Source organism: Setaria viridis, chromosome 5 (genome assembly GCF_005286985.2).
Source record: "Setaria viridis chromosome 5, Setaria_viridis_v4.0, whole genome shotgun sequence".
Classification (NCBI taxonomy): Eukaryota; Viridiplantae; Streptophyta; class Magnoliopsida; order Poales; family Poaceae; genus Setaria; species Setaria viridis.
The window spans coordinates 34,873,069-34,885,015 of record NC_048267.2 but is presented as its reverse complement, the minus strand read 5'-3'; the positions used below and the strand labels follow the sequence as shown (position 1 = coordinate 34,885,015).

The window sequence follows — 11,947 nt, the reverse complement described above, 5'->3', positions numbered from 1 at the left end:
GCTGTTGTCATCTTCGTCAGCAACACTCACCGCCACATGGGCTGCCGCTTTGGCCTTAGCAAGAAGCTCCACTGCCCAATGCTGCATCACCAGTAGGGCAATCCACAACTGGGAACCATATGCATAGGATGACGAGGAAAAATCCACTGGAGCACTTCGCTGCTGATCTGCACGGGTACTTTTTAAGTCACAAGAATTAATGATAAGAGAGGTAAATTAATGATAAGAGGGATCTTTTTGCTCCACTTATTTTGTAATATGATTGAGGAGCTTATCGTGGGTCACTCGGATACTGTGGTACTTCTTGGGGGCACACTTTATGGTCACTCAGGTGCAATGCCTTCTCTTCTACAATTTGTGTTCATCTTAGTACAACACCCTCTCTCAGATACCTAACAATAATCATGGTTTTTTGACGAAGGATTTTAGCCTAACTGATGGACAATCAAATTTTAAATATGATTTGTCCTTATATTTTGAAATTTTCAGCCGCAAGATAGTAGGTCGACTGCTATGCCTTTACTATCTTAATCTGAAAATTAATTTGTAGGTAGAACATTTGTTCATCATTGACTATATTATGAGGAGCAAATTGTAGAAAGATACTTGGATTGGTTGATTGCTCATGTTTCTTAGAGCAACTAGGCCATGATATCAGGATGTCAGGGTGTATACACTCAGGCATGAATTGTTGAGCATATTATAATCAAGGACTGAGCATTTATTTTAGCCTTGTAGTTTTTTTTCTTTTTATAGGCTAAAAGTTTTATGGACAATCTCTTATGTTCATAATAACTTGCATATTTTATACATGAGTTGTATTAGTACTGAATCTTACCAGAAGTTTTAATGCATGTTTGAACTAGATGCAGGACATATTACATATGTATAAAAATTGAGATTCCACCTTTCAAATAGGTCATGCAGAATTCAAAGGAGTTGTCCGCTTATTATTATCAGAGATGTATACAAATATTATGAAACATCCTAAACCAGATTAGGAAGTGAAGTAAGCGAACTAGGAGCTAGCGGATAATAACTTGGGAGCAGGTAAGAAACCGTAGCAACGCATTTATGCTAGTTTTACTAAAATGAAGAATGATTCAAACATTCAGAAGAAAGTTATGAATAAAATGTTTAGAAAATCATAGAATATTAAAAAATAGCCAATCATAGGTGGTGATGCCAAATAAAGTGGCTTCACGTTGGACATTTTCCGTCTTTGTTGGTGCTCTGATTGCGCATGAGAAGGTGGATTGAACAAAAAAAATCATTACGGAGGTTGTTGTGTCATTGTGTGCTGGGTCGGGTAATTGTTATATGTGATGTTCTGTAATCTTTTTCTAAGGCTATCATATACTCTATCTCGATTACTAATTGTCTTCCACAAGTGTAGTAAGAACTTGTGGGCTCTGAAAATTGTAGCCCGGTGATGTCATTTGTTAATGTATTGGAATAATCATCATGCATGGGTAGTCATTACCGCTTTTCATCAGAAATATTATTGTTCCTGTGGGCATGAAGTTGTTAACTTTTTTTTATTGTGTCACACGTTGATCCAGGTGTAAAACGACATCACCTCGTCGTCAGGTTCAGACAGCAAGCGTCACTAATAATCAGCGTCTCGACTATCAACACATTGTCAAATCATGGACTAATTAGGCTTAATAGATTCGTCTCGCCATTTAGCCTCCGCTTATGTAATGGATTTTGTAAATAGTCTACGTTTAATACTCCTAATTAGTATCTAAACATTGATGTGACACTTGCTTAAAAATAAGCAAATGGAACCAAACCAGGCCTAAGCGGCAGGCAGGTAGGTTTGTGACATTATGAAACATCTATCCGGAGTTCAACTGCTTGTAAATCAGTAAGATCCACATCTATAGTAGAAATAGACCACACACAGCCCAATGAGAAGGGGCCAAGAAATCAATAACCGGGATCAAACAGACGGCGGGACCGCAGTTGGATGGCGCCGGTACGACGGCTGACATGCCAACATGCCATCTACAAGTCGCGGTGGAGGTGCAACCAGGAGGATTCGGCGGCAAGGGCTCCGCCATGCCGCCTCTGCCGCTTAGCTCCGTTGTCGCCTTGCAGTTGCAGGCTTCGTGGCGCCGGCTGTTGCCCCACTGGAAACTAAAGCAGGCAGCAGCCCACTCGTGGCGCATCCACCAAACAGGCCACAGCAAAATGGGGTACGGGAAGAAATTTTAACATTTAAAAACATTGAGGTCTGAATATTTGAAATACAATCCATGCACACGTTAATCTCTTGATAAAAATCCGATCCGGCCACCGCTCCTCTTCCAGGAAACGCAGCCGCGTTCACGCGTCCACGTCGCACACATCGTCGGCGCCCTCGGCCTCGAGGTAGTACATCTTCACCTCGTCGTGCTTGAACTTGCTCCTGCCCCTGCCGGAGCCGGCGGCCTCCCCCTTGCCGACCAGGCCCTTGTACGCGCGGCCGACGGCGGCCTTGGAGTGGTTGGTGGGCTTGCGCGGCGCCCTGACGAACCCGCCGTTGGCCGCCGCGGCGCCCTCGACCTGCACGGCGCGCGTGCGGGACTTGCCCTCCGGGTCCACCAGGCTGTGGTCGACGGCGAACACCCACCCGTGCTGACGGCCCTCGCGGCGCATATCGCTGCTCGTTTCTTGGTTCGCCCGTTTGGTTTTTATTTGGTGATGATTGGAGAAGTGAGAAGTCGAACGATGAGGTATTTGTAGGCCGGGTCGGGAGTTGCATTGCAGCAGCGCTCGGCGCGGGCACGTTTCCGTGGCGGCTACGGAGTTCGCGTCGCCGTCCGCAACTTGAGGCCCAAGCCTCTGACGGTTTGACCGACCGACCTCAGCTGGAAATGTGGGGTCAGTAAGCGCTTGCCGCGTACACGCGTCTGAAGGCCGCGTTTGGGAATTGGGACATGTTGGACTTTTCTTGGGCTAGAGGAGGAGTTTGAGTTTTGGGCCTGGCCTCAAAGAAAAGCGAAGCATTCACGGCCCAAAAACGTTCAGGCTGCTGCTGCGGCCTGTGCGTACGACTGTCGACGCGATCATCAGGAGGGTTGCGCGGTCTCTCAGATAGTCAGATAAGTACTGTTTTTTTCTTTTTTCAAAACGATCAGATAGTCAGAGACTCAGATGCATGCGCTTGAGAGTTGAGACCTTGGCCGCCATGAATGGGAGCGTCAAATGTCCGTAGGTCAGACCGCCAGGGCGGCACTGCTGGTTTTCTTGCATGTTTCATGATGCTCAAGCCCTCCTCTCTGACTGCTCTGCGCGTCCATCTCTTTCTATTACCACTTCCACGCATCCGTGGCCACCCTCGATCACTTTCGTACACGACACGGCCGTCGACTCGTTCCTCCGTACAGTACGTCAGTACGTGCCCACGGCGGCACGACGCGAGCATGGCGTCGTGAGTTGCAACTGCACTCTGCTCTGTGCGATCTGACGCGCGCGTCGTCGGTGACGACCGCTGTATAGTACTCGTTCACCGGCCGAGGTCCGGGTCAGCTAGGGTACCATTTCTCTAGTGCCTGGACGCTATCATTCAGACGTCACGAATCTTAAAGTAAGCCCGAATTGGTACATCGATAATGCTTTGTCGTCGGATGTGTTGATTATCTCTACAACACAGAAGCGGGGCCCACCGTAAACTGCTCGTTGACATGTTGCTTTTGTGCAGATTATGTGCAATGTTCCAACATAAGGGAAAAAAAATTTATCTGCGGTAAAATAAAATGTTCCAATAATTATCCCATGTTTTCTAGCTATAATAGAACAATGAATCTGAACTACTGGATTTCAATCCGATGGTTAATTTGTTGACACATAAATAGACAGTCCATAATATAATATATGCGCGAACGATCATCGTGACGTCCTCTTCTCACCATCATCTATCTATCATCTAATCGCGTACTGCCTGCTAGCCCAAAGCCCCAACTACTGGTGGCACTGGCACACGACACCAAGTTGACCAAGCCATCCCGATGCATCAGTAGTACTGTAACTCCTGCGTCACCGCGGTAATCTCGTCGTAAGACGCGGCCAGGAGGTCTTGGAAGGAGTAAACGGCTCCGAACGCGTCACCAGCACCGTAAGCGTCGAACAGGCTGCTGCTGGACTCGGACAGCAGTGTTGTGTCGTGCACGTCCATGCTGGGCGCCCACACGGTGGTGCCGGTGCAGCTACCTGAACTGCTTGCCGTCGGACTACTTGTTCCCGACGAGGACGACGGTGTCGTCGCGGCTGACGACGACGACTGCTGCTCGATGAGACCCACGAGCTCGGCGTACAGCTGCTCCGACTTGAGGAGGAGCGCGTCGTCGTCGACGGCGCCGCCGCCTGTGTACTCCGTATCGTCGAGATTGGCGAGGGGTGGTGGAGTCGGCGGAGGGGGTTCGTCGTGCCGGGACTGGCTGTCGTCGTCGCTAGCAGGAGGTGGTGGTGGTGGTGGTGGTGATGGCGGCCTTCCTTCTCCTGTGGACGCCAAGTACCTCTTCTTGAGCTTGGTGTTCCAGTAGTTCTTGACGTCGTTGTCCGTGCGTCCGGGGAGCCTGGACGCGATCACCGACCATCTATCCAAAATAAAGCATATGATCGATCAGTATGAAGCATATGATGTGCTTCGTGCTTTGTTGGTCATGCAACAATGTATATAGATGCACGCGTCGTCGTACTTGCTTCCGATGTCGCCGTAGAGGGAGAGGATGAGGCTGTCTTCCTCGTCGGTGAAGCCGCCGTGCCGGAGCTCTGGGCGGAGGTAGTTGAGCCACCGCAGGCGGCAGCTCTTGCCGCATCGTTTCAGCCCTGACGTACGTACGGGGCAATCAAAAATTATTAACCGATTATAGCTTAACTTAATTGCATACGCTAGCTAGCGTCAATTATATTAAACTACGTCAACCTAGCTATCCCGACAGAGACAGTTACTACAATAATTCACAGAAAAAACTTAAGTGGACCATCATATCGGAACCCTTTGACCACTGTGCACCACCAAGCCACCAATCACACGGATGTTACGCTCACACCGAAAGCGATGGTGCTCGGTGAAAAAGTACTGGAAAAAAAAAACGGAAGCAGTAAGCTTCTGAAGCAGCAGTCACCTGCTTTCTGTGGCAGGGCGATCCAGTTGCCGGCATTGCCGAACCTCTCGACGAAGCTCCGGAGGACGGCGTCCTCCTCCTGCGACCACGGCCCCCGCTTCACCTTCGTCTTGTCGCAGCACGGTGACCGCCCCATCGTTCCCTCGCCTGATCGATCGTCGGTGCCCAAGCTGAGCGGCGCGCCGCCGTAGCTTCTTCACCAGCACCGGCCGGCGGGCACGAGCTAATATCTACTGGAGTAGCTAGCACGAAGGTGATCGAGTGTGTTTATGAGGATTCCCTGAAGCTATATAGAGGAAGAGGAAGAGAGGGAGCGGAAGGCGACAGAGAATGCAGAGGAAAGGAGAGGAGGTCGAGGGAGCAGGCAGCGGGATTGCCGGGGTTTGGGTCGCGTCTCCCGGCCCGGCCTTATATGTTGCCAAGAGGCGCTAGCGAGCGGCAGCTACAAAGCCTACAACGCTCCGAACGAGTTGACCAAGCATGCATGTAAACTGCGTCTCGTCGAGTCGTCGTCTCGCCATCGTCGACGCCATCTACAAGCCAAAAGAAAACTAGATCGACGGGAAGAGTCCAACGACCAAGCTTGTCGCCGAGCGTTTCGTGGGTCTAGGAGGAGGATCAATTAATAATGCCAAGACAATCCCCGCACATCAATCGTTGTTTGGCGCTCAACATGTGTCACCCTGAATTTTTAACAGGGACGAATTAAGGCACGACCCTATGTGTGAACTGTTCAAGCTACCCCCTCGCTTGACTGAATTTTATATGAACTGATGAAGAGAGTTTTACGGTGATTAAAAAACACGGTTGCAAGAGACATAAACACATGTATGTATGCTTGGCCAAGGCTCCGAGCGACAAACAATGTCCACAAGCGCTTGCTTGTGTGATCTGATAAGCGCCAAGGCATGTACAAGAATATTCTTAGACTCCGCAGACCTACTCGATGCCTACCATGCAACAACCGGTATCTAGATGGGGATCAGAGATCCATTCTTGGCTTGGTTTTCGTTAACAATCCCCGTACCAACAAGGACTTCTCAATGATACATCGATACTTTCTCCATTCCAAATTATAAATCATTCCAACTTTCTTAGAGAGTCAAATCATTTTATGTTTGATCAAAATTATAAAAAGGATCACAAAGATTTACAGCACCGAATAGGTACACTATGAAGATATATTTAATGAACAAATATTATGAATATTAAGTACTCTTTAAATGTTTTGACTCTCCATAAAAATTAAAATAACTTATAATTTGAAACGGAGGGGTACTAAACATAATTTCGTTCCCCACATATCCAAGCAACAATCACCAGTATACTCACGTTGCCGTTGATGAATATATCGGTTTTTAGATTAGAGGTACAGTAATCTTTAATATACGAAAGCTGGTCAGGGCATCGGATGTTTCTCGCACCTGTATTGAGCCACGTCATAGGGAAATTCGCTGCCGTCCGATTCCCATGGTACTTTAGATCGAACCATTGAACCACGGGACACAGCAGGTTGCGTTGGCAGGCCCAGCCGCCCAGAGCTCGGTCGAACTTTCCAGCATCTGTCCCTAGCGTGTCCCTACGCCAGCTGCGTTCACGTACTTCGACCGGCGGCCACGGGGCTCCGCGCCTACGCTTGCTGCGATTCTCTTCTCGCGCGACGCTGCTCTCGGCGGCGGCGGAGACCCCGGCGAGGAGTCACGGCCGATCTGACGTCAATGAGCCCCGACGGCGACGAGCGGCAGAGCGATACAATCATAGTCAAGAAAGCATATGTTGACCAAAAGGTAAACGATTATTTCAATTGTTTACTATTGAACTATTACTGATTGCTTTCCATTATTTGTAAAACAAAGATTTCATAAGAAGTTTCTTCAACTTTTAATTATGCTATCTTTCTCAGACTTAATACTACTCTTTGACACATGAGTACCTGGGAAGTATCTGATACCTGTTGTTTCAATGTTGATCTGTATTGTGTTTCAAAAAAAATGTTGATCTCACTGACTAAAGCCTGTTGCCAAATTAATGGAATTGCCTTCTGTAGACTGAAACCAATCCTGTAATTGCACTCTACTGTAATTGGTTTTTGCAAATTGATAGGGAAACTTTTGAGCTTAGTAGGCCGTTCAACTTTTGAGCACTCTTGAGAGGTTGAACCTCACCTTTTACTTGCATGGTGATTCTATGCCTTCAGATATGCCTCCATTGTCGATTCTTACATTCTGCTTCGGTTTTCCAGACAAACCTCTTTCTGAAACTGAAAAGGCTAGGATCCAACTATCTCCAAAACCATTTTTGGTCAAGCCAACCTGCAGAGTTCACCAGACATTAACTGTTAAACAGGCTTAAAAGTATAGCTTTTCCCATCTCTCGTTGCTTTATTTTCATCACAGTCAATTTTGTTTTTTACAATATTTTTTAGGCTTGGCTCATATTCTGCTGCCGCAGGTTCTACAATGAGGATTTCGAAGCTCTAACAGACACATGATTTTATAGATATCAGATACACCATTATTTGTTAGATTCATCTCTCACGGCCTCTGTTCACGTAATGATAAATCTGTGGCCAGAGTACAAGTATGCAAAACAATTTGCTATACAAAAATACAGAATTGATACCCTATGATAGAAGACCCCATGATAAATCTTGACATTCAATTCTGCGGATTAGAAACGACTTTCTGTGCTCAATGTAGTTTCTTACTAGTTCATAATATCAACATTGCTCGCATTCTAAGCTCAGCCCTGCATTAGTTTCTTTGAAGAATTTATTTATTTATATCTTCCAAAACTGATGTGCTAAGTTGTTCATATATACTGATGTATTGCATTCAGCCTTTGCATTGGCCACTCATATGCATTGTCAACTCCATATCAGTCAGAAGGTTGCAAGTGCATAACCAGTGCTTAATACGCTTTATGTTCCATCAGAAGGTGGGTAAACACTGGCCCAGCTTGCCAGAGTTTCTAGTGTAACCGAGTTATTAATTAGTTCAAGCAAACAATTCTCCCCGGTAGCTGCCATTATTAGCCATGAATGAATACATATTCAGGATGCATTGTGTTGGATATTTAGAGGAATGAGCGCCAAAGGTTCTACTGAAATTGGACAAAACTCCCAAACTAGAGACCACATTGTTAGCATGGTTGTTCTTGATTCTCTTCCCTAATTTATCAATTAATCCGTGCCCATGCAAACGTGAGTACTCTGGTAATTTTAAGAGGCAACTATTTTTTAGGATATGTGAGTATTATTAGACTTTAATTTGGTGAATAAATTTGGACCCACAGCTAATCGAAATTCCTCATCTTTACTCTTGTTCGTTTTCTGAAACAATACTCATATATAGATATTCTGTAATCGTTATCCATATATACGTTGTGGTAGATTTTAGTTACCATTTACGAAATATGTGTTTAGTTAAAATCTCAACTTTGTCACAACACAACTTCTTCTTTTTTGACTGCCACTTCAAGAGAGTTACTGACCTACCTGTACTTCTGCGTAGAAAAAAAGAGACGAAATTCTTGAGATTAACATCCGCTGTGACTGTGAGAAACGGTACGTCAGTTTCAGATCCAAGATTGAACCAGTCTTTCACTTTTCGTTGCACTTAAAAGGCATCAAGATTCAAGACAGCTCATCTATGCAGTCATCACTCATCAGTAAAATTGGGTCCACAATGATCGGAGTATAGATACGTAAACGTAAGTGGTAGATTTAGTAATGGTAACGTCGCAAACAAATTGGTAGGTAACAACCTTAAAGACCGTAAACAATTATGCTGAATCGCTGACCCATTGGTCCTGTGCATATACAAACATTACTGCTGACCTAAGACTAGCTGCAATGGTGTACATTCATCTGTAAATATCACTGTGCGAGTTGGCTATCAATCTGTTCTAGCTAACTTCTAACTTTTGTACTAATCCTCATGGGTTTGTTCAAACCATCTTCTAGATATGGTCATATTAACTTTGTTAATCTTGTAGAATTGCGTTTCAAGCTTTTTCCTTTTGCACAATTAGTGATGTAACTAGTCCATCAACCTGTGCGCGCGCACGGGCGAATGTTTTAAAATTTATTGTATTTGAAAATTATTTAAAAATTAAACTCCTATCTAATAATCAAAATTGTTTACTTACTGCTCACTAATTTTTCAATACTTCAACATAATACTCATACGGATGTGTACTCATCTTTGTCCAGTTGTATTTGATTTTTAACTTTTTCATCCATATTCATACTTTTTTCATTTTGTATCGCACCTCCATACATTGTGTTTAGCATAAAACTTAATATTTATCATCACTTCCTCACGTACATGTATAGATGGTCTACATGGTGACACTTATCATGCGTATATACCTTAACTTAGTACTATCGTATTTCTATATTAATAACGACATAAATAAGTAGAATCATATATTAGTTTAATTTTGGATATTTCTATAAGATGCACATGAAGATAATTAGATTAATATTTAGTATTTACTTTAGGTTACTTTTAATAACCGCATAGGGGGCAAGTTAGATACAAATTTAGAATGTCATTTTAAGTCATGCTTTATAATGATATTTATGGGTAAATTGGATGAATCTATGAAGTTATTTTAGACTATTTTTTATTTTTTATAATGGAAGAACTCGATAATTTAGATATAGGTTTAGAGTTTATTTTAGAATATTTTCACAATGATAGTCGTAGGTAAATTTTTAGAAAACATAATAGATCAATGACTATAGTGATTAGAGTTTACATGATTGATGTTTGATGTTTCTGATTTTTATGAGCATTTCTAGGATTTGAATTTTTTCTAGCGTGTCTTGTGAGAACTAATGCGGAGTCTCCAATAGAAAAAAATAAGACTTAATTGCTCAAAAAACTAGTACCTTGACATTACTCTATAACGTCTTCATCCGCATTTAGAATCTTTAACTTTTCACTTTGCTTCACAGGTATACACTTGAATTTGTTTAATGAACCGTAAGTTTGAGTTATAATTTTAATATAAAAACACATATTCTCATCTGTTCCTCTTTATCTTTATAAATGATGACACACATCATGCATATATACTTAATTATTATATCATATGTTAATAGTGTAAGAAACAGAAAATTTAGAATTATATATTGGTGTATATTTGTCACATCGTGAATTTTTTGGATTTCACGATGTGATTAAAAATACTAATTAAACAATAATTTTCTCATAAGTTAAAATTTTTCAAACAGTATACGGAAAACAATTGAGTGTTTTCTAAATTAAATATAATGGTTCGGTGTATGTGCTGCATTCATACCGATGCATTTTGGGTGTATTATGAGTGCAAATATTTTAAAAATGCGTCTAGATAATAATTAGGTTGTTTCGAGATTTTCCAGAATTTTAAGAAATTTATTCTCATTTTTTAAGAGGTAAATCCATTTTTTAGAAGGTTCTAGAATCTTTTTCATGAGCTCCAAATATTATATTTGAACTCCTCGTGTCCCAAACTATCTCTAAGAATTTTTCAGAAATTTTTGGGATTTTTAGAATATTTTTATAACTTAAATGAATTATCTAGCTTTATCTGGATTTTTCTTTGCACAGGAAATAATTTCTTAAAATAAAACAAGGAAACCTATGCTATCAATTTGGGCTGAACCCATGGGCTCAACCCACTCTAGCCCAGCAACCAGCCCGCTAAAGCCCATCTGGGCCCAAGTGCCGTCGTTCCCCCATCGAGCGCTGGTGAGCGCGCCTATAAAAGCGTTGCCAAAGTCCCCACTCCTGCCGTTAGCCTCCTCGCCTCGCGCCCTCGCCTACGCAGCACCCGTCGACCTTCCTCGCCCGCGCCGCCGGCGGCCTTGGTCGCTCCGATTCGCCGCATGTGATGCTCGCCGGACGAAGCCGACAACTCCTGGAGCCTCATGTCGTCGAGCTGCGTCCAGACAACCCATCCCCAATGCCAGCTTCGACCGAAGCGCCGCAAATCATTAGAGCCGAGCCGCCCTCCATCCTTCATCATCGGTCGCTGGCCAATTTCCTGCCGTCCTGTGATCCTCTGCCATCGGTAAGCCCTTCTGCGAGTTCCCTTTGCTCTCCTCTCTCGTTTCCCCTCCTTGCCTTGGTCCCCAGCTCGCCGAAGCGTCGGCAAGCCGGTCGGCCAGAGCCGCTCTCATGCGGGAGGAAGAAGGAGCCCCGGCTCTTTTGCGCTTATACCCCTGAGAAACCCTTTAATCTTTTGTCCATTCCTTCTGTCTTGTTTCTCTTTCATATAACCTCCTAGGAGTTCTCAATGTTCAGAACTAGATCCAAATTGAGCCCTTTTATAGATCTAACCCTAACCTTGGACCTTTTTACGAGCACTGTTTCTTGTGTCTTGTGAATCTTCTCTACTAGCCCCTGATATCTAGTTAATTTTGTTCAGGTCCTTAGAACCTTGTCTAATCCATAGATTACATGTTTTAGCTCTGTTTCTATCCGTTCAAGTTGCGTTAGATTCATAAAAATATAAATTACACGATAGTGGTGATGTTTTCCATCATTGCATGTTTTTGAAAATAAATTTAATGCTAATTTGCTAATACCTATTAAACATGTTGTCTTTAATTAAAAGCTATTTAGTGTTATACACCACTTTTCATAACAAGTGTTAATTTTATTAATGCTTACTCTTAAATGTTTTTCCAATTAAAAGCTAATTAGAGACATACCTCAGCTTTTCATCAATTAAACTCAACTTGATTAATGTATATTTAATTTGTTTTATAAATAAAAGCTACATATGTTATATCTCGAGTTTTCATAATTAAATATTAATTTCAATAATATAAATATAAA

The 11,947-nt window shown here is 43.3% G+C and overlaps 2 protein-coding genes across 2 annotated transcripts; both read right to left on the bottom strand.

Annotated features, from left to right (window-relative positions):
• Positions 1–2,202: 2,202 nt before the first annotated feature.
• LOC117857008 (uncharacterized) lies at positions 2,203–2,692 on the bottom strand. The gene has a single exon (XM_034739478.2). It carries the CDS (start codon positions 2,641–2,643, stop codon positions 2,332–2,334), a length of 312 nt encoding a protein of 103 aa, XP_034595369.1. The 5' UTR covers positions 2,644–2,692; the 3' UTR covers positions 2,203–2,331.
• A 1,022-nt stretch (positions 2,693–3,714) lies between these two features.
• On the bottom strand, positions 3,715–5,574 carry LOC117858300 (uncharacterized). Its single transcript, XM_034741346.2, has 3 exons — positions 5,115–5,574; positions 4,686–4,815; positions 3,715–4,583 (listed from the first exon to the last, which is right to left on the bottom strand). The coding sequence occupies exons 1-3, from the start codon at positions 5,248–5,250 to the stop codon at positions 4,001–4,003; spliced, it is 849 nt and encodes a 282-aa protein (XP_034597237.1). The 5' UTR covers positions 5,251–5,574; the 3' UTR covers positions 3,715–4,000.
• Positions 5,575–11,947: the final 6,373 nt, after the last annotated feature.